Raw genomic sequence first — 23,441 nt, 5'->3', positions numbered from 1 at the left:
TATCACTGTCGTAACGCTAGCATTGATGTTGGGCTAGCTTTGCTGTAACGCTATCTTTGCTTTTGGGCTAGCTCTTTAGCACCAAGCACCTTTTCACTGGGTTCAACTCCCATTGAGCCGGGGCACAAACTCAAAATAGCGCTATATTTAAAACAATTTTTATCATACTCAACTGGCAACAAAAAGGTTACGAAAACAAACAATATACCTGTTATGTTTTTGCTGGCGTCCATGACAGTCGATACAATGACGTTGCGAACGTCATAATATTTAATATGTTAATGATACGTTCCCGCTATTTTAGCATGGTTAAATTAATTATGAAGAAAATATTCTAGATAGGTTCCATGCAATTTATTCCTTTTAAAAGTAAAAAAATACAATCAGAGATATAGAAAAACATAAACAAAACAACGAAAAAATCATAATCACGCAAATAATCACAGATAATATATAAAGAAACATAAAAAGATCAACGAAAAATTCAATTATCACGCAAGTTATCACAGATACATATATATATAATAATGATCATTACCGAAACGGTTGGAGAAAATACATTGCTCCCACCTCAGGTAAGTAGATCCAAATATATGGCTAAGCTGGAAATCTTTTTCATGTCTACGGGTAGACATTTCCGGTGAATTTAGCCATGCTAGAAAATCCCATCAGGCACCCCACCCCTCCCCATGCCATATGAGTCACGCGCAACAACGCGCTATTTCTTATTTCTTTTATTGTATGGCTAATGAAGAGTGCATGCCACTTAGATAAAGGGCTATTAAATCATACGTTTCCAACACTTTTATTTAAAAATGAGAACAAATACTCGACAAAAACGTGATTTCAAAGGAACTATTTGACGTCAACAGTGATTTAAAATTACTACGTTTCATGACGTCAGTTAACAATGTAGTACGTGTTTTTTGGTGAAATGTACAAAAATGAGTTTTCTACGTTAATTTATTTCCACAAGTTGATAATTTTAGGAATGCAAGAAAAAGGTCAATCAAAATTTCCGGCCCGGAACGATAATTCCGACCCTTGGGCACACTGCGTGGCCGGTAACTTGGCAAGCCTCGTTACCGGCTTACGCGTGTGCCATCGGGTCGGATTTTTTATCCGGAACAGAAACACATGTTGAATTTTATTATTCATCTTGCAAACGGGCAAAGATAAAAAGTACCCGCATGGAACAACATTTTGTTTCACTACGAACAAAAAGATTTGAGCGGAAACATACTAATTGCTACACATTAGTTTGTTTAACTGAGGTGGGAGAAAAAAACATCCACCATGGCCACTCGTGAAACATAGGTTCATCCCCCCCCAAAAAAATCGGTAAACCTCGATTCCACAAAAAAAAACTACGTAGGGATGAACCTACACTATTGGCCATGGAAGATACTTATAATCCAGCATTGTACAGGAAAAGGAAAACAACATTGAAATGGATTTAAGATCAGGCAAATTCGTAGTACCAATGCTTAATTGTTTGTATGTGTTGATATAAAAAATATGCAAAGTATTTTTTTGCAACATTTGATTGCTTTGAAACCCGTGCCAAATATTTCCTGTCGTCCAAAACCAAAACCCCTATTTAAATCCCGGCGGGCGGTACTGAGTTCGGAGCTTCCGAAATGCCAATGTCGCCTCCTGGAAGGACGGGGGTAGAACCGTCGTCGTCCACTTTGTTCCTCTGTAACCGCTTGAAGATGGCGAACCCGGCGGCGAGTGCAGCGAGAAGTGCCGCCAAACCACCCAGTGCCCCTCCCACCAAGGTTCCGGTTCCTGGACCACCTGGATCTTCGGACGTTTGTTTTGACATTAAAGATTGGGAGCCTTTTGTGATATCTAGAAGGCGCTCATATTCTCCTGAAATATATATTAAGTATATAATACCAACATCATGTTTCTAGTCACTCAGTCACATTATATATGAAAAAGTGTTTCCTCTATTTAAGACATTATAAAAGAGGTTGATATAACTGGAAAATACTTTTATGCATAGTTATAAAATTTAATTTAATTTTGATGTTCTGTATAACTTTGCATTGTTGTTGTGTGTTTTTTCTCGTTGTTGTTTTGTTTTATATATTTTTCTCGTTGTTTTTGTTTAGTCGTTTTTGTTTGTTGTTGTTTGTTGTTGTTAATGTTGTTTTTGTTGTTCTTGTTGTTGTTGTTGTTGTTGTTGTTGTTTCAATAACGTTACATAAGCTGGTCGGCAAAATCGATCATATTCTGTCAGATGTTTAAGTAATTGATGACAACATAGTTCTCATTTGAACTCTTGATGATGTTTTATCGCTGTCAAAACGAGCATTTTGTTCACATTTCACATTTGTTCGATGTCTAGTCCTATTAAATGTGAAAGATTCCCTTGGAGAGCAAATCCCAAACACACGAACTTATAAACGGATTAAGAGACATTTCCACACTCACCCTTTTCCGTTAAGGAACTAAAATACGCAAATATTTTTAATTGCTACAAGTTGGATTACTGAGTACAAGCAGCGAAATTCCACATTTATTGATTTAATACCTGGCCTATTTGTTATCTACATCTATTTGTTTGCCTTTTTTTCGTTACAACGCGAAAGATCAACTCACTAAAAACATATAAAATCTCGACGATGTATCTTAACTTTAAAGGACTTGATCATGGTTTGTAAAATGCACTTTTTTATGAAAAGAAAAATATTACGAAATTAACCTGTACAAAAACTTTGAAGCGCTATCTAGGAGTGTTGTCATTATTTTCGCAAACCATAATATTTCAACTATACCTAACCATTTTCATCTCGATGTTTGCGATTTTCACAACAACAACAAAAATATTATCGACTAAAGACGCGCAAGTATCGCTAAATGCGATTTAAAAAAACGATCCCATGCTCATAAATCTTTAATTTCGATTCATCATTATGACTTCCTTATTCTTTTCGACTTCACTTAATATAGATATTCAGACAAATATATACCGACAGCTTTAACTTATATCGTATAATAGTTACTACGGCACCCTTTTCTTTGTATATGTATATATCCAGGATATCATTCAAAGTTAATATTAAGTGTATACACATACTGGTGGACCATTGAGAATATAGTGAAATTCGCTGTTTCGTCTAAATTTCATACAACGCTGGGCCGATGGCTCTATCTTGATGAACGAATTGACTAATCAAGTAAATGTAATTTCAATTTCACACGACTTTGGTGACGTCGAAGCTTCGACGAAATAGTCCATGTGTTTAGAATCCCGACGCCAAACACCTGCGGTATCAGGTATTACACATTTCACGCGGACGTCATCGGCCTGGGGGCGTGTTGTGTGCGGTATCAGGTATAACACATTTCACGCGGACGTCATCGGCCTGGGGGCGTGTTGTGGCACCTGCGGTATCAGGTATAACACATTTCACGCGGATGTCATCGGCATGGGGGCGTGTTGTCTGCGGTATCAGGTATAACACATTTCACGCGGACGTCATCGGCCTGGGGGTCTGCGGTATCAGGTATAACACATTTCACGCGGACGTCATCGGCCTGGGGGCGTGTTGTCTGTGGTATCAGGTATAACACATTTCACGCGGACGCCATCGGCTTTGGGGCGTGTTGTCTGCGGTATCAGGTATAACACATTTCACGCGGACGTCATCGGCCTGGGGGCGTGTTGTCTGCGGTATCAGGTATAACACATTTCACGCGGGCGTCATCGGCCTGGGGGCGTGTTGTGGCACAGAACATTTTGTATAAAACTCGATTTCCATTGTTCCACAAATAAGTGTATATACTCAACATGAAGGTGTATAATCTTAATGTTCAGCAGGAAATAGATGGCCTCGTTCGGGCTTCGTTTTAACATCGGGCTCTTCTATTTTCTGTAGAACGCTAAAAATATACACTATTACATACGTGACGACCGTCTCTTACCCGTTTGTTTAGGATACAGGTTTACAAATGGTGTCGTATAACCAAACGCTCGGTCTTTCGAACACGACTCGGCATAAGTCAAGTTTTTTTCGTCCAACCACTTTGTGAGTTCATGTACGTCTATACTGTATATGAAAAGGATAAACATAAAATCATGTTTAAAGTGACACTCTTATTTAAAATCAATAAATACACATGTAAAACAAACACAATTTTTTAGTAAACCTGTAACTACATACTAAATAATGCATTTATAGAAAATATTTTTTACTGATTACAGGATTGTAACCGTGTATTTAATAGCTGAATACGCACAAATGTTAAATGACTGGTGGTCCTAAAAATTTACCGTGGTCAAATATCGTCTCGTAAGGTAGAAATACCGTATTGCTGCACCTTACTTTCAAATAAAAAACGAAATCCTTCATAAGAACCATTGTTTTCGATATTTATTAATCTTTTCGGTAAATTAAAACAATTGTATTTATTGTGGTACATCTTATTTGGGAGTAAGATTGCATCTTTAAGCAAGTCATATCAATCTTACAAGTTCGCGTGTTACTACCGTCTACCGGGAGGTTGTATTCGATTCCAGTTGATTTTTGCAGATTCGGATCTCACGAGGTGCAAGCCGAGTGAAATCAAAATCTGCAAAAATCCACGAGAGTCGAATACGACATTCCGGATCAAAACACAGTACTAATAAACATTTTATTATATACATTACTGATTAGATCACTTAAAAGCCACATGTTTTCATAACAAATGTCATTTTAACGACGCACTATTTTGTTTTATGACGTCATTTTTACATCGCGCAACGATACTTGTTATGACGTGACGTCACAAGAGTGGATTATGGCCGTATTGCACCGGAGTGGAATACGGACTACCATATTTTGCGATACGTATTGCGTGTGGATTTATGATGGGTTTATAATAAAAAACATTATTCGTCCTCGTGTAGTTACGCCACCCTGACTGAATGTATACTAGTCAATGATACTTACCCTGCATCACTTTCAAGTTTGTAGAATATGCACATGTGTAACTTAGGATCTCCAGCAGTATAGTTCTGGAAAGTGCAATTGTTATCGCATCTATGTGCCCCGCCCGGCATGGTATCCAAGACTGGAGCCAGCTGTTGGACAATACACACCTGGAGATTCCACACGTCTTCATTGCAGCTTATCAACCCTCTAATATCTAGCGGGATGTCGATTTCGAGAAAGGCTTTGGGATCATCGTCTGCCGCCGTAAACCCTACCCAGACACACAACAGCGCTGAAAAATAACAAGAGAAATGAAGTGTATATCTATATTTCTATTTATGCGAAACATTCAACTTAAGATCATGTATGAAAACACACATAACTACGCTTATAGAACACAATGTGGTACCCGGTCAATTAAAAACACAATGTGGTACCCGGTTAATGATAAAAACAATGTGGTACCCGGTCAACTATTAAACACAATGTGGTACCCGGTCAAGTAAAAAACACAATGTGGCACCCGCTCAACTATGGAAAACAATGTGGTACCCGGTCAACTATAAAACACAAAGTGGTACCCGGTCAACTGTAAAACAAAATATTGTACCCGGTCGGTACCTGGTCAACTGTAAAACACAATGTGGTACCCGGTTAATCATAAAACACAATGTGGTACCCGGTCAACTATAGAACACAATGTGGTACCCGGTTAATTATAAAACACAATGTGGTACCCGGTCAACTATAGAACACAATGTTGTACCCGGTTAATTATAAAACACAATGTGGTACCCGGTCAACTATAGAACACAATGTGGTACCCGGTTAATTATAAAACACAATGTGGTACCCGGTCAACTATAGAACACAATGTGGTACCCGGTTAATTATAAAACACAATGTGGTACCCGGTCAAATATAAAACACAAAGTGATACCCGGTCAACTGTAAAAAAAAATGTGGTCACCTGACCTGGTTCCAATGTGGCAAATTACCGAAAACAACACAAGTTTGAATACGTTTATTTGGATCGAAATTAAATACGTCGTGTCATAAATAAGATCACTTTAACGGCTGCAATGTATTTAAAGGTAGCATATTTTTGCTATTATAATTAGCATATATTCATTACAGGTAACGCGAGGCCGATGTTTACCGTAACATGAATTCAAAAATATAGTTGGCATTATTCCGTTGGCACGCTTTACGTTACTACAAAAGGCTAGCGCCAGTTACCAAAAATAAGCAAAATATATGTTCGTTGAGCACAAGTATACATACTGTGACTTCATTAAAAGATAGCTGATTATTTTAAGAAATTAAAACGAAAGTCCAGAAGAAAATTTTCTTTTTGCTAAATGAATATTTTCTCCAGTGTTCAAAAGGTGTAGTAATAGTATCACACAATTAAAGATGACATCGTTGATATCTTCATTTATTTCTATACTGTTTCCATAATCTGCAAACATGTTATCCACTTGTTTTATTTTTAACACAATAAAAAAATTCATTATATTGAAATACTGGAATTGGACACAGTTTAATGTGTGTGCAGCAAAGCGCCTCCAAAGACAGGATAGCCTTCGATTGACGACGCGTAGATGCTATCCCCGTAGTTTTGGTGTCTGATGTAAACGTCGTCACCTGCCGTGAGTGCTTTGATAAACACCTTTGTTGAGCATTCGTGGTAATTCGTATCCCCACAACGCACTGAACCGAATGTAGTGCCGTCAACGAGAATGTCCAGCGTGTTGAAATGGCCGCCTACGGCACAGGAGGTCACTGTAAACAGATAGGTTCCGTTGTATGGCGCCACAAAATTGCCATGTAAGGTGTTGTAGGCGTTACCCTCGTTGATGGTGACCTTGTCGAAGATGAGGGGGTAGTTAACGCCACTCATTGACTGTGTGAGCTCGGTCATGAAAGCGACAGGTGGGGGTTGGAAAGCACCTGGAATATTATAGAAAACGCTTTATACTGTGAATTGGTCATATGATTAAGTGTCAGTTATTAAGCTATTCTATAGCATGGAATAAACGTTGCATCAGTACAGGCCGCGATTTATATTTGCATCTAAAAAAGTTCGAGTTAACTACAATATTTCTGCATTGAAAAAACGAGTTACGTTATGAATACTCTGGGTATCAGTGAAAGTTGAGAAACGACCGAAGAGCAAACGGGGTGTAAGTTTGACTGTAGTTGTCAACTTGTCATTATCCGCCTCGGAAATAGAATGAAAGCTGTAGGTTGTTACAAAACGAACTCATAACGAACCTTGTTATTACTTATCTGAGAGGACTTTGTCCATTTGTTTAATAATGATGAAGTATCTTACCATTCTGTCTCAATGTGACCACCTCTTGTTCTAAAGCATCAAGCCTGCTAATGATGGCATGATAGTTATCTTCCAGTAAAATTCTCTTCTTTTCTCCATTAATGAGAAAGAAGCAAGCAAAAATAACGAAACAGAAAGTTACGATTCCCATGCTAGTTACTTGTCATAAATGCCCTCTTAGACCAGTGGCGGTTCTACCGGGGGGCACAGAGGGCCTGCAAGCAATGTTTTTTTGGGGCACATCTTTATTGATTTAACTGTACAAATAAGTCGTTTTGTCACAATTTAAATTTTATATAAGCATTTGAGCAAATAAACAATTGAACGTGATTATCGAGTATGATATAGTATACGACATTAAAAAAGTGTTTTGAAAATGACATCCGGGCCCGAACATTCGATAATGAAAAATCGGCGCCGCATTTTACAGACAGCTGATTAAAAGTAGACAACTTTGGCTGCAGTTATACTTGTAAGTTTACTGATTTCAGAATATATCATATACCAGTTGTTTTAAACTGTTAACATGTGCACATTATATATCCGTAATTGCTTTTAATAATGTCACTGTGTGTCAACAAAATATGATTGGCCTGACGTGCATTAAACAAAAGATTAAATTCAAAACGTTGCCGCGTTGAAACTTTCCATTTCGGCCTTAATTATCGTTTAGTTCTCGCAATTATGCTAGAGCCTTTGTTAATTAATACATAATAATTTATTTGAAACCCTTTTTGGAATGTGTTGTCAAGTTGTCAAGTTGTTTTTACTTCAGTTCACAGGAGGCAGAAACAAATTATTTTTGTTTATTTAAGCCTATATGTATATAAGAGAAAAAAGTTGTTTCTACCTCCTGTGTTTCAGTTAACTTTAATGAAAATAACATCCGAAGTACTTACAATATCGTTGAATGCATCAATATACTGAAGGTTTGTAAAGCGTTTAATCTACGGCAAGTATATGTGTGTCTCAGGTGGACGAGTGGTTAACTACTTCCCCTGTTAATCCGTCGACCGTGGTTTAATTCACGAAACCGACAAGATTGTTGTTTATTGAAATGTTTATCTTAGATCAGTAAATGTTATCTTTTTAATTCAATTTATCTGCCAAACATCATTGACAGTGAAGACAAATGTTAATTCCATGTCACTATATGATTAAAATAATGCATTCAAAAAAGTTAGATATGTTTTTTAATCAGTTGTCTCCCCCCCCCCCCCCCATTTAGAAAGTCCTGGTTCCGCCACTGTACTAAGACAGTCAATATTGGACACCAAGATAAGACGATACCTTGTCCTGTTTCACATACATACACAATTTAACAACTTGAGGGCATTGACAGACTGATAAGGGTCATGGTGCTTCGTTTTGTGTGTTTCGAGGCATTGATACCAAAACATTATATATATATTGAACGGTAGGACTTTGACCCCGGAGCTCTACACAACCGACTCATATGTAAGAGGTGATTGTAACCCGGTGTCCTATGAATATACACCCTGGAGCTCTACACAACCGACTCATATGTAAGAGGTGATTGTAACCCGGTGTCCTATGATTATACTCCTCAGAGCTCTACACAACCGACTCATATGTAAGAGGTGATTGTAACCCGGTGTCCTATGATTATACTCCTCGGAGCTCTACACAACCGACTCATATGTAAGAGGTGATTGTAACCCGGTGTCCTATGATTATACTCCTCGGAGCTCTACACAACCGACTCACATGTTATAGGTGATTGTAACCCGGTGTCCTATGATTATACTCCTCGGAGCTCTACACAACCGACTCACATGTCATAGGTGATTGTAACCCGGTGTCCTATGATTATACTCCTCGGAGCTCTACACAACCGACTCACATGTTATAGGTGATTGTAACCCGGTGTCCTATGATTATACTCCTCGGAGCTCTACACAACCGACTCACATGTTATAGGTGATTGTAACCCGGTGTCCTATGATTATACTCCTCAGAGCTCTACACAACCGACTCACATGTTATAGGTGATTGTAACCCGGTGTCCTATGATTATACTCCTCGGAGCTCTACACAACCGACTCACATGTTATAGGTGATTGTAACCCGGTGTCCTATGATTATACTCCTCGGAGCTCTACACAACCGACTCACATGTTATAGGTGATTGTAACCCGGTGTCCTATGATTATACTCCTCAGAGCTCTACACAACCGACTCACATGTTATAGGTGATTGTAACCCGGTGTCCTATGATTATACTCCTCGGAGCTCTACACAACCGACTCATATGTAAGAGGTGATTGTAACCCGGTGTCCTATGATTATACTCCTCGGAGCTCTACACAACCGACTCATATGTAAGAGGTGATTGTAACCCGGTGTCCTATGATTATACTCCTCGGAGCTCTACACAACCGACTCACATGTCATAGGTGATTGTAACCCGGTGTCCTATGATTATACTCCTCGGAGCTCTACACAACCGACTCACATGTTATAGGTGATTGTAACCCGGTGTCCTATGATTATACTCCTCGGAGCTCTACACAACCGACTCACATGTCATAGGTGATTGTAACCCGGTGTCCTATGATTATACTCCTCGGAGCTCTACACAACCGAATCACATGTTATAGGTGATTGTAACCCGGTGTCCTATGATTATACTCCTCGGAGCACTATACAACCGACCCATATGTTATAGGTGATTGTAACCCGGTGTCCTATGATTATACTCCTCAGAGCTCTATACAACCGACCCATATGTTATAGGTGATTGTAACCCGGTGTCCTATGATTATACTCCTCGGAGCTCTACACAACCGAATCACATGTTATAGGTGATTGTAACCCGGTGTCCTATGATTATACTCCTCAGAGCTCTACACAACCGACTCACATGTTATAGGTGATTGTAACCCGGTGTCCTATGATTATACTCCTCGGAGCTCTACACAACCGACTCACATGTCATAGGTGATTGTAACCCGGTGTCCTATGATTATACTCCTCGGAGCTCTACACAACCGACTCACATGTCATAGGTGATTGTAACCCGGTGTCCTATGATTATACTCCTCGGAGCTCTACACAACCGACTCAAATGTTATAGGTGATTGTAACCCGGTGTCCTATGATTATACTCCTCGGAGCTCTACACAACCGACTCACATGTCATAGGCGATTGTAACCCGGTGTCCTATGATTATACTCCTCGGAGCTCTACACAACCGAATCACATGTTATAGGTGATTCTAACCCGGTGTCCTATGATTATACTCCTCGGAGCACTATACAACCGACCCATATGTTATAGGTGATTGTAACCCGGTGTCCTATGATTATACTCCTCAGAGCTCTATACAACCGACCCATATGTTATAGGTGATTGTAACCCGGTGTCCTATGATTATACTCCTCGGAGCTCTACACAACCAAATCACATGTTATAGGTGATTGTAACCCGGTGTCCTATGATTATACTCCTCAGAGCTCTACACAACAGACTCACATGTTATAGGTGATTGTAACCCGGTGTCCTATGATTATACTCCTCGGAGCTCTACACAACCGACTCACATGTCATAGGTGATTGTAACCCGGTGTCCTATGATTATACTCCTCGGAGCTCTACACAACCGACTCACATGTTATAGGTGATTGTAACCCGGTGTCCTATGATTATACTCCTCGGAGCTCTACACAACCGACTCACATGTCATAGGCGATTGTAACCCGGTGTCCTATGATTATACTCCTCAGAGCTCTACACAACCGACTCACATGTTATAGGCGATTGTAACCCGGTGTCCTATGATTATACTCCTCAGAGCTCTACACAACCGACTCACATGTTATAGGTGATTGTAACCCGGTGTCCTATGATTATACTCCTCAGAGCTCTACACAACCGACTCACATGTTATAGGTGATTGTAACCCGGTGTCCTATGATTATACTCCTCGGAGCTCTACACAACCGACTCACATGTCATAGGTGATTGTAACCCGGTGTCCTATGATTATACTCCTCGGAGCTCTACACAACCGACTCACATGTCATAGGTGATTGTAACCCGGTGTCCTATGATTATACTCCTCGGAGCTCTACACAACCGACTCATATGTAAGAGGTGATTGTAACCCGGTGTCCTATGATTATACTCCTCAGAGCTCTACACAACCGACTCATATGTAAGAGGTGATTGTAACCCGGTGTCCTATGATTATACTCCTCAGAGCTCTACACAACCGACTCATATGTAAGAGGTGATTGTAACCCTGTGTCCTATGATTATACTCCTCGGAGCTCTACACAACCGACTCATATGTAAGAGGTGATTGTAACCCGGTGTCCTATGATTATACTCCTCAGAGCTCTACACAACCGACTCATATGTAAGAGGTGATTGTAACCCGGTGTCCTATGATTATACTCCTCGGAGCTCTACACAACCGACTCACATGTTTTAGGTGATTGTAACCCGGTGTCCTATGATTATACTCCTCAGAGCTCTACACAACCGACTCATATGTAAGAGGTGATTGTAACCCGGTGTCCTATGATTATACTCCTCGGAGCTCTACACAACCGACTCTCATGTTATAGGTGATTGTAACCCGGTGTCCTATGATTATACTCCTCAGAGCTCTACCCAACCGACTCATATGTAAGAGGTGATTGTAACCCGGTGTCCTATGATTATACTCCTCAGAGCTCTACCCAACCGACTAATATGTAAGAGGTGATTGTAACCCGGTGTCCCATGATTATACTCCTCAGAGCTCTACACAACCGACTCATATGCAATAGGTGATTGTAACCCGGTGTCCCATGATTATACTCCTCGGAGCTCTACACAACCGACTCATATGTTATAGGTGATTGTAACCCGGTGTCCTATGATTATACTCCTCGGAGCTCTAAACAACCGACTCACATGTTATAGGTGATTGTAACCCGGTGTCCTATGATTATACTCCTCAGAGCTCTACACAACCGACTCATATGTTATAGGTGATTGTAACCCGGTGTCCTATGATTATACTCCTCAGAGCTCTACACAACCGACTCATATGCAATAGGTGATTGTAACCCGGTGTCCTATGATTATACTCCTCAGAGCACTATACAACCGACTCACATGTAATAGGTGATTGTAACCCCATCCCCTATGATTATACTCATCGGAGCTCTATACAAACGACTCATATGTAATAGGTGATTATAACCCCATCCCCTATGATTATACTTCTCAGAGCTCTATACAAACGACTCATATGTAAGAGGTGATTGTAACCCGGTGTCAAATGATTATACTCCTCGGAGCTCTACACAACCGACTCATATGTAATCAGTGATTGCAACACGGTGTCCTATGATTATACTCCTCAGAGCTCTACACTACCGACTCATATGTTATAGGTGATTGTTACCCGGTGTCCTATGAGTACATTCCTCGGAGCTCTACACAACCGACTCATATGCAATAGGTTATTGCTACCCGGTGTCCTATGATTATACTCCTCGGATCTCTACACAACCGACTCATATGTTATAGGTGATTGTAACCCGGTGTCCTATGATTATACTCCTCAGAGCTCTACACAACCGACTCATATGTAATCGGTGATTGCAACCCGGTGTCCTATGATTATACTCCTCAGAGCTCTACACAACCGACTCATATGTTATAGGTGATTGTAACCCGGTGTCCTATGATTATACTCCTCGGAGCTCTACACAACCGACTCATATGTAATCGGTGATTGCAACCCGGTGTCCTATGATTATACTCCTCAGAGCTCTACACAACCGACTCATATGTAATAGGTGATTGTTACCCCATCCCCTATGATTATACTCCTCGGAGCTCTATACAACCGACTCATATGCAATAGGTGATTGCAACCCGGTGTCCTATGATTATACTCCTCAGAGCTCTACACAACCGACTCATATGCAATAGGTGATTGCAACCCGGTGTCCTATGATTATACTCCTCAGAGCTCTACACAACCGACTCATATGTTATAGGTGATTGCAACCCGGTGTCCTATGATTATACTCCTCAGAGCTCTACACAACCGACTCATATGCAATAGGTGATTGTAACCCGGTGTCCTAAGATTATACTCCTCAGAGCTCTATACAAACGACTCATATGTAATAGGTGATTGTAACCCGGTGTCCTATGATTATACTCCTCGGAGCTCTACACAACCGACTCATATGTTATAGGTGATTGTAACCCGGTGTCCTATGATTATACTCCTCAGAGCTCTACACAACCGACTCATATGCAATAGGTAATTGTAACCCGGTGTCCTATGATTATACTCCTCAGAGCTCTATACAAACGACTCATATGTAATAGGTGATTGTAACCCGGTGTCCTATGATTATACTCCTCGGAGCTCTATACAAACGACTCATATGTAATAGGTGATTATAACCCCATCCCCTATGAGTATACTCCTCGGAGCTCTGTACAAGCGACTCAAATGTAATAGGTGATTATAACCCCATCCCCTATGAGTATACTCCTCGAAGCTCTATACAAACGACTCATATGTAAGAGGTGATTGTAACCCCATCCCCTATGATTATACTCATCGGAGCTCTATACAAACGACTCATATGTAATAGGTGATTATAACCCCATCTCCTATGAGTATACTCCTCGGAGCTCTGTACAAACGACTCATATGTAAGAGGTGATTATAACCCCATCTCCTATGAGTATACTCCTCGGAGCTCTGTACAAACGACTCATATGTCCTATGATTATACTCCTCGGAGCTCTGTACAAACGACTCATATGTAAGAGGGGATTATAACCCCATCTCCTATGAGTATACTCCTCGGAGCTCTGTACAAACGACTCATATGTAATAGGTGATTATAACCCCATCTCCTATGAGTATACTCCTCGGAGCTCTGTACAAACGACTCATATGTAAGAGGTGATTATAACCCCATCCCCTATGAGTATACTCCTCGGAGCTCTACACAACCGACTCATATGCAATAGGTGATTGTAACCCCATCGCCCACAAAATGGGAGTACTGCTTATTTTTTTTGAGGGCGTTATTAAGATTTAACGCAAACTGTCTTAGATAGTGAACTGCACCTCAGCAGTGTTATTCGTTAGTTTATTTAACCATGACATGGGGATTGTTTTTTATATGTAGGAACATTATGTGACAGGATCTCTGAGGTTCCATTAGCAGCGTTGAGATTGGGTGTTTATGCTTTGGGTAAGAAACGTCATGCGAATGGGGTCGGATCCAATGGTTTTAGTCGTATCTTCAATTACCTTAATTCTGTATGCACGTCACTAATGGCAAAAGAAAAATGTGTTTTTATTAACCTTTTGTTTATTTTTGTACAGATAATATAAATTTACGAAAAGTTTACTGAAACGGAACCCTGGTTAATAATTGTATATAGATTTTGTTGCGCTTAATCTATGCAGAAAACTATATTAAGAAGGGCTCCACGCGTACTTTAACCAGGCAACTGCGTCCATACCCCGATAATGACATCAATCCCGCAATTCATTCCTTAAAAATCACTCAAGAAATTGTTATGAAGCTTGTTACAGGACACATTATGAGAAGCAGGTTCCATCAGCCTTGCTTTAATTAGTTCTAGAGTTTTCCCAATTTGATAATATGTGTAAGTGGGCTTAAAATAGCTTTGAATCTTTGAATCTTGATATATGAAGTCTTCAGCAGCGGCAAACTCTAGCAAAAGGAATAAATTTCTCTACGATTAAAGCGTGTATGCCAAATATCTAGCACATATATTGTGTATCAGTTTCGGAAAATAAAATGTTAATATAACCTATAAATTTTTACATAAAATAAATGACCGAAAATTCAGACTGATCTTGATTAAGGAAACAGGTTTCTTACAAACGGGTAACTAATATAATTATATGCCTATCAAATAAGCCTCGATGAGTGACACCAATTCTGACCCCTCGCTCATGGTTTGAAAACACATTTGAGGACATTTAGCGAATGTTAATGTCATATCGATTCTCGTTAAAGGATATACGTTGAACATGTTTTGCTCATCTTTAATTCTTTTTGTTGTGTTAGTTAATACAGTAGCAATGGCCCGAAGGCCTACCCGATCCAAGGAATATGATTTGAACAAACTGTAGATAGGGCAGTGACACTATTGGTGGTATTCAATTATTTGGTCTATTGGTCAAACAAAATTGACTTCATTCACTGTATATGTCAGTTATTTATATCACGCATTCCGATTAGCTATATCGTTCTTAGATCCATTTAAGACAAATATTAAATACCACCCACGCCTAAAATAATAAAAAAGGAAAATTTCAGCTGATGGTATACATTGTTTGACAAGTAGTCGGGTGGCCCATCAAAAGTTATTTTAATGCCTAATTGCGATACAAATAAAACTATGTGAACCAAAAAGCAAAATAATAATTTTCAGCGTAAGTCACAAGTACTGCAAAAATAGGCCCTGAATCTCGTAAACCATAAGTTTGGGATTTCACCACACATTATTCTAGATTATAGCGCGACCTATGTCGCATTTGTTGTCTCGCGCTATTTTAATTGACGTTATTTCATTGAATTATATGCTTGTAAAAAAAACACTTTTATTTTCTGAATTGATCAACTTGTTATATTTTAACCGGATACTAATCGTTTTTCAGGTAGGCGTCTTATCTGGTAATTTTGATTAGCGCTATGCCAATGCAACTCGTGCCAGGGTATGTCACCAACAAGAATGGCTTGAATTTTAAATAACATACTGATGCCTCGAACAGCTCCGCATTTGTTACTATTTTATTGAAACATAATTTGCCGTTTTAGCCGATCATGGTTGAAATACATTGCCTCAAAATGACACTCAGTTACACTTATGGCGTTTGACACCAACACACTGCACTGTTTACAAACAACTTAGTAAAACCAGCTCGTCATTCAGATAGAAAGCATGCACCGAAGAGATATTTATTTCTGTTAATTTGTGGTCATGTTCAGAGTCGTGTGCAGTTTGGTGACTTGTATTTAAGTCGCTGCCATTTGATGCGCGTTCTAGGCATATTAGTTGTGCAATCCTCAACCTCCAAGCCCACCCTCAAAACAATCTCCGCCATCGATCGTTTAAATGGCATCAGACATACCAGCCATCGTTTAAATGATATCAGACAAACCGGCCATCGTTTAAATGATATCAGACAAACCAGCAATCGTTTAAATGACATCAGACATACACACCAGCAATCATTTAAATGACATCAGACATACACACCAGCAATCATTTAAATGGCATCAGGCACACACACCAGTCATCGTTTAAATGACATCAGACATACACACCAGCAATCATTTAAATGACATCAGACAGACACACCAGCAATCATTTAAATGATATCAGACAGACACACCAGCCACCGTTTAAATGACATCAGACATACACACCAGCAATCATTTAAATGACATCAGACAGACACACCTGTCATCGTTTAAATGTCATCAGACAGACACACCAGCCATCGTTTAAATGACATCAGACATACACACCAGCAGTCATTTAAATGACATCAGACAGACACACCTGTCATCGTTTAAATGTCATCAGACAGACACACCAGCCATCGTTTAAATGACATCAGACATACACACCAGCAATCATTTAAATGACATCAGACAGACACACCAGTCATCGTTTAAATGTCATCAGACAGACACACCAGCCATCGTTTAAATGACATCAGACATACACACCAGCAGTCATTTAAATGACATCAGACAGACACACCTGTCATCGTTTAAATGACATCAGACATACACACCAGCAATCATTTAAATGACATCAGACAGACACACCAGTCATCGTTTAAATGTCATCAGACAGACACACCAGCCATCGTTTAAATGACATCAGACATACACACCAGCAGTCATTTAAATGACATCAGACAGACACACCTGTCATCGTTTAAATGTCATCAGACAGACACACCAGCCATCGTTTAAATGACATCAGACATACACACCAGCAGTCATTTAAATGACATCAGACAGACACACCTGTCATCGTTTAAATGACATCAGACAGACACACCAGTCATCGTTAAAATGGCATCAGACAGACACACCAGCCATCGTTTAAATGACATAAGATAGACACACCAGTCATCGTTTAAATGGCATCAGGCAGACACACCAGCCATCGTTTAAATGACATCAGATAGACACACCAGCCATCGTTTAAATGACATCAGACAGACACACCAGCCATCGTTTAAATTGCATCAGACACATCAGCCATCGTTTAAATGGCATCAGACAAACCAGCCATCGTTTAAATGGCATCAGACAGACACACAGCCATTGTTTGAATGGCATCAGACACACCAGTCATCGTTTAAATGGCATCAGACACACCAGCCATCGTTTAAATGACATCAGACAGACACACCAGCCATCGTTAAAATGGCATCAGACAGACAAACCAGCCATCGTTTAAATGATATCAGACAGACACACCAGCCATCGTTTAAATGGCATCAGACACTAGCCATCGTTTAAATAAATTAAATGACATCAGACAGACACACCAGCCATCGTTTAAATGACATCAGACAGACAAACCAGCCATCGTACAAATGATATCAGACAGACACACAAGTCATCGTTTAAATGACACCAGACAGACACATCAGTTATCGATTAATTGGAATCAGACACACCTGCCATCATTTAAATGGCATCAGACAGACACACCAGTCATGGATTAATTGGAATTAGACACACCTGCCAATATTTAAATGGCATCAGACAGACACACCAGTCATCGTTTAGTTTACCATGAAACCGGAAAGAATTTGTTAAAATGAAATCAATATACAGCTTTTACTATTACTATTACTTTTAATAGGTTCGTTTAGGGTAAATGTATAAATAGATCATGTTTGGTTGAAGGCACTGCAAACACATAAGGTCAATTTGTACCGCCTCATATGTTGCTTCGGACAATCAGTATCAACTATTCGATTTCGGGTGGATTTATAGGCCATAGATGCTGCACTTGTTTTGAAAGTTTCTTGGTGGTTATGCACCAGTCAATTGTAACCCCGGCCCCCGATAGTTGGGGAAATGGGCCGTGATTTTACCATCCCGGTGGCCCCGCAGTTCCGGGTAAATGCGGTGGTTTTGTTTTCAAGCCAAATATAGCGGGGAATGGGCCTTACTTAGGGTCCCTGGGGAGCGGAAGCATTTTGCGAGGATTTAACGATCATTTCGTCCCCGCAGGACGGGGTTTTTTCCCGGGTTTGGCTGGACCGAAAGTCAAAGTCCCCGCTATTCCCTGGACCTGGGGGCGTGGTTACAATTGACTGGTGCATTATGGGCGGAGCAATAGTCGCGATCATCAAATGTTTCAAAACTGAGAAATATTTGCAAGCTGTAGTATACGTACTATACATTAATTTACACTCAGTTTTAAATATTGACTTCTCACAACCACTTTATGTACATTGGCACTCAAAAAGAGAATATTGAAACATGGACTCTGACAGACATTTATTGACACTCATGGGCAATTCCAAAAATATACAGGGGGTCAGGGTGAGTCAGGAACAATAGAGTAAAAGACAATTCAGAAATATGTTTTTACACAAATCATTCGATATAATTTTTGACACTCGGGAACAATTTAATTTCAATTTTGACACTAACTGACAATAAAACATTTGCGCTCAAATACAGCTCATAAACATTGATACTCACAGACGTGCCATACTCGTATACACCGTGTACATGACAACCATTTTGCCGTGGGGGAAGATTTCCATCCGAGGGTATTTTTGACGTGTTTATATGGTAGTTGAGAAAAATAAAGTTTATAAAAAAATAAAGTTTGTGTGGAAAAGTACATTGTACATACTGACTAAGCTATTACTAATACATGATATAAGTATTTGTATTCATTGCCACTTTTATTCGTGAAACGATATAACGTTGTAGTAATTTTGGGAAACTTACATTAAAAATTGGATGTCTACCAAAAATATATAAGGACTGTCAGAAAACATAAATCTGTACATCTGTACCGTAGGTTTACGAATGTTTTATTAAAAAATGAGAATAGAGTATAATGTATGTTATTTATGGCTTCAAATAAGATATTCATAGCGTTTAACTATATGTTTTTTCAAAGTGTATCACTCGAAAATTCTCAGAGGAAGACCAAATAGCCAAACTTGAGACATAGCAATTGTATTTGAAACATTACATACATGTTTAAAACCCATTTCCAGAGACAAAAATGTTTAATAGAATAAATATGTTTTAATTTAATATTTTTTATTTCTTTTTTGGTTTTATTTTCAAAAGATGACTGTGAAACACTGATTAAATCCAAAATTCACCAAAGGCAACTCAGGTTTTGCGTTTATATAACATGAAATACCCGCGCGGGCAATATTCTTGGCACATATTTGCCCCTGAGGTTAATTTGTCACCTGTGAAAAATAAATTGATATGATTTATGTATTTCTTACAATACAAATTATAAACGTTTACTCTAAAATATTAAGGTTTTTTTTAATTGCCATAAAAACGCGCCCGAAAAAAACACCCCGTGGGCAAATTTACTCAAGGGGCAAACATAACACCGTCGACACTCAAATACATCTATCATCTATGTATCATAAACAATCATAATTCAACAATATTTAGCTATAAAGCATAAAGCTCATTCCCCATATAGTTTACATGGGAGCTTAACGCGAACGTGTAAGACATATCCGTTCCGTGTAAGACCAATGCGTTACGTGTTAGACATATCCGTTACGTGTAAGACATATGAATGCATTACGTGTAAGACATATGAATGCATTACGTGTAAGACATATGAATGCATTACGTGTAAGACATATGAATGCATTACGTGTAAGACCAATGCGTTACGTGTTAGACGTATCCGTTACGTGTAAGACATATGAATGCATTACGTGTAAGACATATGCGTTACGTGTAAGACATATCCATTATTTTTAAGACAGATGCGTCACGTGTAAGACATATCCGTAACATGTGACATATAGGCGTAACGCATATAGCTCGTGACAAGGTGACAAGCTCTGTATGTCTAAATGTTGAGTTCGTTATATCTAAATACTTTAAGATGCAACCATATCTCTGTAGCCCATGGTTATTAAATTCCTTCCATTCAATTAGAAAAAAATCTTATGGACAATTAAAATAGTAAATGGCAATACATGTTTGACTCCTGCACATTACAAGAACCATGACTTCGTGTCCCACTGCTCACAAATTGTCTTCCTTGGTATAAAGGGCTGTAGCAAATATTAACTTTTCATTTGAATTTGAGGAAAATTCGTATGGAATTGAATGAAACTTTAAATTGAAGACAATGTGACATTGAATGTTTAAGAAAAATCATAACTCTGTGGCCCAATTTAAACTGATCGTCTCCCTTGTTCTGGTAAATATGCGTAATTCAAATTAGAGGAAGAAGTGGAGTGATTGGATATTGAAAGATTGATTATTGCAATAGGGACATGTACGGAGTTCAAACAGCAACATAACTGACGATGATTACAGCCCTCCTTATAAAGCGCACGTTAGTTACGCGCGTTACAGCGCCCCGTTACTGTCCACCGTCAGCTGTAATGTATATACACTGTACGTTACAGCGCCCCGTTATTGTCCACCGTCAGCTGTAATGTATATATACACTGTACGTTACAGTGCCCCGTTATTGTCCACCGTCAGCTGTAATGTTCATGTATATACACTGTACGTTACAGCACTAAATGCTGAAGGAGCTTAATAATAAGGTCTGACAACGAAATATTCTAGATCTAGAGATGGCGATTGATATAAATATATATTTCACAAACATTGACAATTCGTGTATTTAAGACACAACCCAACAATATTGACACTCACCTGCAATTCCGAGCTGGACACGGGAATTCCTACACTTGTGTGACATCTTCACGATCTTTGTGCATTTTTATCACCAAATATTAAAACAAATCACTTATGTAGATAATATATATAACGACAGAAAAACATGTGATCAATATATTGAATATATAAGCACTCTCTGGTTTTTTTTTGGTAAACCAACATTGGGTTTGCTTTATCATGTCATTAAAACATACAAGATAAGGCATGATAAGGCTGTTTTGGTGAAGCCCCTATTGAAATATTGTCGGGCATTTTCGATAACCCTCAATAGAATAACAGATATTTTGGCCTGTAGATCTATTGGAAAACGTAATCTGCAACAGGTTAGCGAGTTTGTATTGGAGATAACCAACGGCCAATAAAACTGCTTTTCTCAAGTTCTAAATGTAGTCAATTAATGTTCCGATTTGAATATGTCAAATGAAGATTGATCTAAAAGTGACGATTGGCGTCTGAACAATGTTGCTAGAATGGGTAAACGTTTATCTATGTATTAACAGAAATATTTGGTTAATCAAACACAGTCACATATGTACCAAACTAATAAGTATAACGCAGCCGCCTCAACAATTAGTTTAGTAACGCTGCATACTAATAACCTTTAACTATGTTAGTATTCGAGATTATATTTTGTCTACTGACCAAGCCTCATATGAGGGAAATATGTTTTCAAGAAATGAGGATCAGGGTGACAGACACCTTATAGCAACTCTCGTTACATAAAATACATGAAGGCGTTGTCATGCTGTAGCTGCGACAAGTGTGGTTTTGCTTTTTTTTACAAATCTTTTCGCAGTCAATAAAAATCAAATCCAAAAAAAAATGAGAGGCTAAAAACCTATATCCGGCAAGTGCCTGTCATTACCTGAGGTCATGTAAATTACTGAATTTTTAATACAATTAGCTAGTTTCATAACAGTAACTGATCAACCTATATTTACTACGATGTATGAACATTGCTTTCATGGCGCAAGTTTATTGCTAGTGTAAAGTGTCAAGTTAATTAGATAAAGCCCAATAGTGGGTGAGGATGTTTTGACTATGTGTAGTAGATAAAAAGACAAGGTCTTTAAGTCAACACATTTTCATTTTCTGTAAAATTATACATAATTATCAAATACCCTCTGTTCCTCAAGAAATTTTTAAGATTCATCGGCTTGCTTTCAAATTCACATTAGTGAACGCCAGATGTATTGTGAGTAGTCTGTGTCTCTATACTATCAACGTCAAATAAGTCTGGTCGAGTCAGTTTGTCATGATGCGCAAAAAACTTGCGACTTCTGGCCTTGTAGCGGAAATACATCTGTCTGGTTATCTCAATCGTTTGCAAATGTATTGACCGTTACTCTATGGTATCCTGGATTTCTAGGGTGTTAAACCGGTGTGTCTATAAAACTAAGAAGTTGAAGAAAACTAAGTCGTCGTCCAGGAGGAACGGTAAATGGGGCTATACACTGGTGCACGTTCAAGAACCAGGGTAGCTCTAACCAGGATTACATTCTGTCTTTTCACTATGTTCCAAAAAAGTAAAATAACTAACAATCTTACCGGTCCACTTGCCGAATAAGCAATGCCCAGGTGAGAGTATAAATAAGCTTACACACACACAGACGAAGACTTAGTATTCAGAAGGACCCATATAGATTTTACGATTTATTGACACTTTATATTGTTGACTTGAGCAAATCGTAGAAAAAGGCTTGCCACGTTCGTGTGATAGGTTTAAAGGACTTGCGCTTGAGGGATTGTTTGATGTAAAATAAATTAGAATAGCCTGTTTGACTGATTTATATTTGATAAGTCTATTTGAGAAAAAAGATTTTTAATAATACCAATGGCTGGCCACACAGGCGGCAATTACGTTGACTGGACTGATCCTATCTATTCTGTTGATAGAAATGTATTGAAATTGTACTTTTTCTGAATTTTTATTATATTCTAAGACGAATGCTTTTTATTTGGTTAAAATTTGTTGAGAAACAATTTAGTTACGACCTTTAGAAGAAAAAAAACACCATTGTCATTACGCGGGCCTTGACATGTCAATCGTATATATTGGGATTTTTAATCGGAAACAATTTCGTTGATAGTTACGTTTTTTGTGATTAATAATCATGTTCCAATCATTTTGATCTTAAGTTTTTTTGTTGTTGTTTTTTTATTTGTTTATTATTATTATTATTATTATTATT

The 23,441-nt window shown here is 38.8% G+C and overlaps 1 protein-coding gene across 1 annotated transcript; it reads right to left on the bottom strand.

The window, feature by feature from the left end:
• Window positions 1-348: 348 nt before the first annotated feature.
• Window positions 349-21,300, bottom strand: LOC128239098 (uncharacterized). The gene is made up of 4 exons (XM_052955563.1): window positions 21,226-21,300; window positions 4,947-5,220; window positions 3,937-4,061; window positions 349-1,875 (listed from the first exon to the last, which is right to left on the bottom strand). The coding sequence occupies exons 1-4, from the start codon at window positions 21,269-21,271 to the stop codon at window positions 1,601-1,603; spliced, it is 720 nt and encodes a 239-aa protein (XP_052811523.1). The 5' UTR covers window positions 21,272-21,300; the 3' UTR covers window positions 349-1,600.
• Between the last annotated feature and the right edge of the window lie 2,141 nt (window positions 21,301-23,441).

This window comes from Mya arenaria, chromosome 6 (assembly GCF_026914265.1).
Source record: "Mya arenaria isolate MELC-2E11 chromosome 6, ASM2691426v1".
Taxonomy (NCBI): Eukaryota; Metazoa; Mollusca; class Bivalvia; order Myida; family Myidae; genus Mya; species Mya arenaria.
The sequence above is the reverse complement of the archived record's forward strand: the minus strand, read 5'-3'. Positions and strand labels throughout refer to the sequence as shown.

Excerpts from the sequence above, each read along its gene's own strand:
- LOC128239098 (XM_052955563.1), bottom strand. The coding sequence starts at position 21,271 with ATGTCACACAAGTGTAGGAATTCCCGTGTCCAGCTCGGAATTGCAG. Across the intron at positions 5,221-21,225 it reads TGTCCAGCTCGGAATTGCAG|CGCTGTTGTGTGTCTGGGTA; the intron begins GTGAGTGTCAAT and ends GTTATTTTTCAG. Across the intron at positions 1,876-3,936 it reads CCTGTATCCTAAACAAACGG|GAGAATATGAGCGCCTTCTA; the intron begins GTAAGAGACGGT and ends TATATATTTCAG.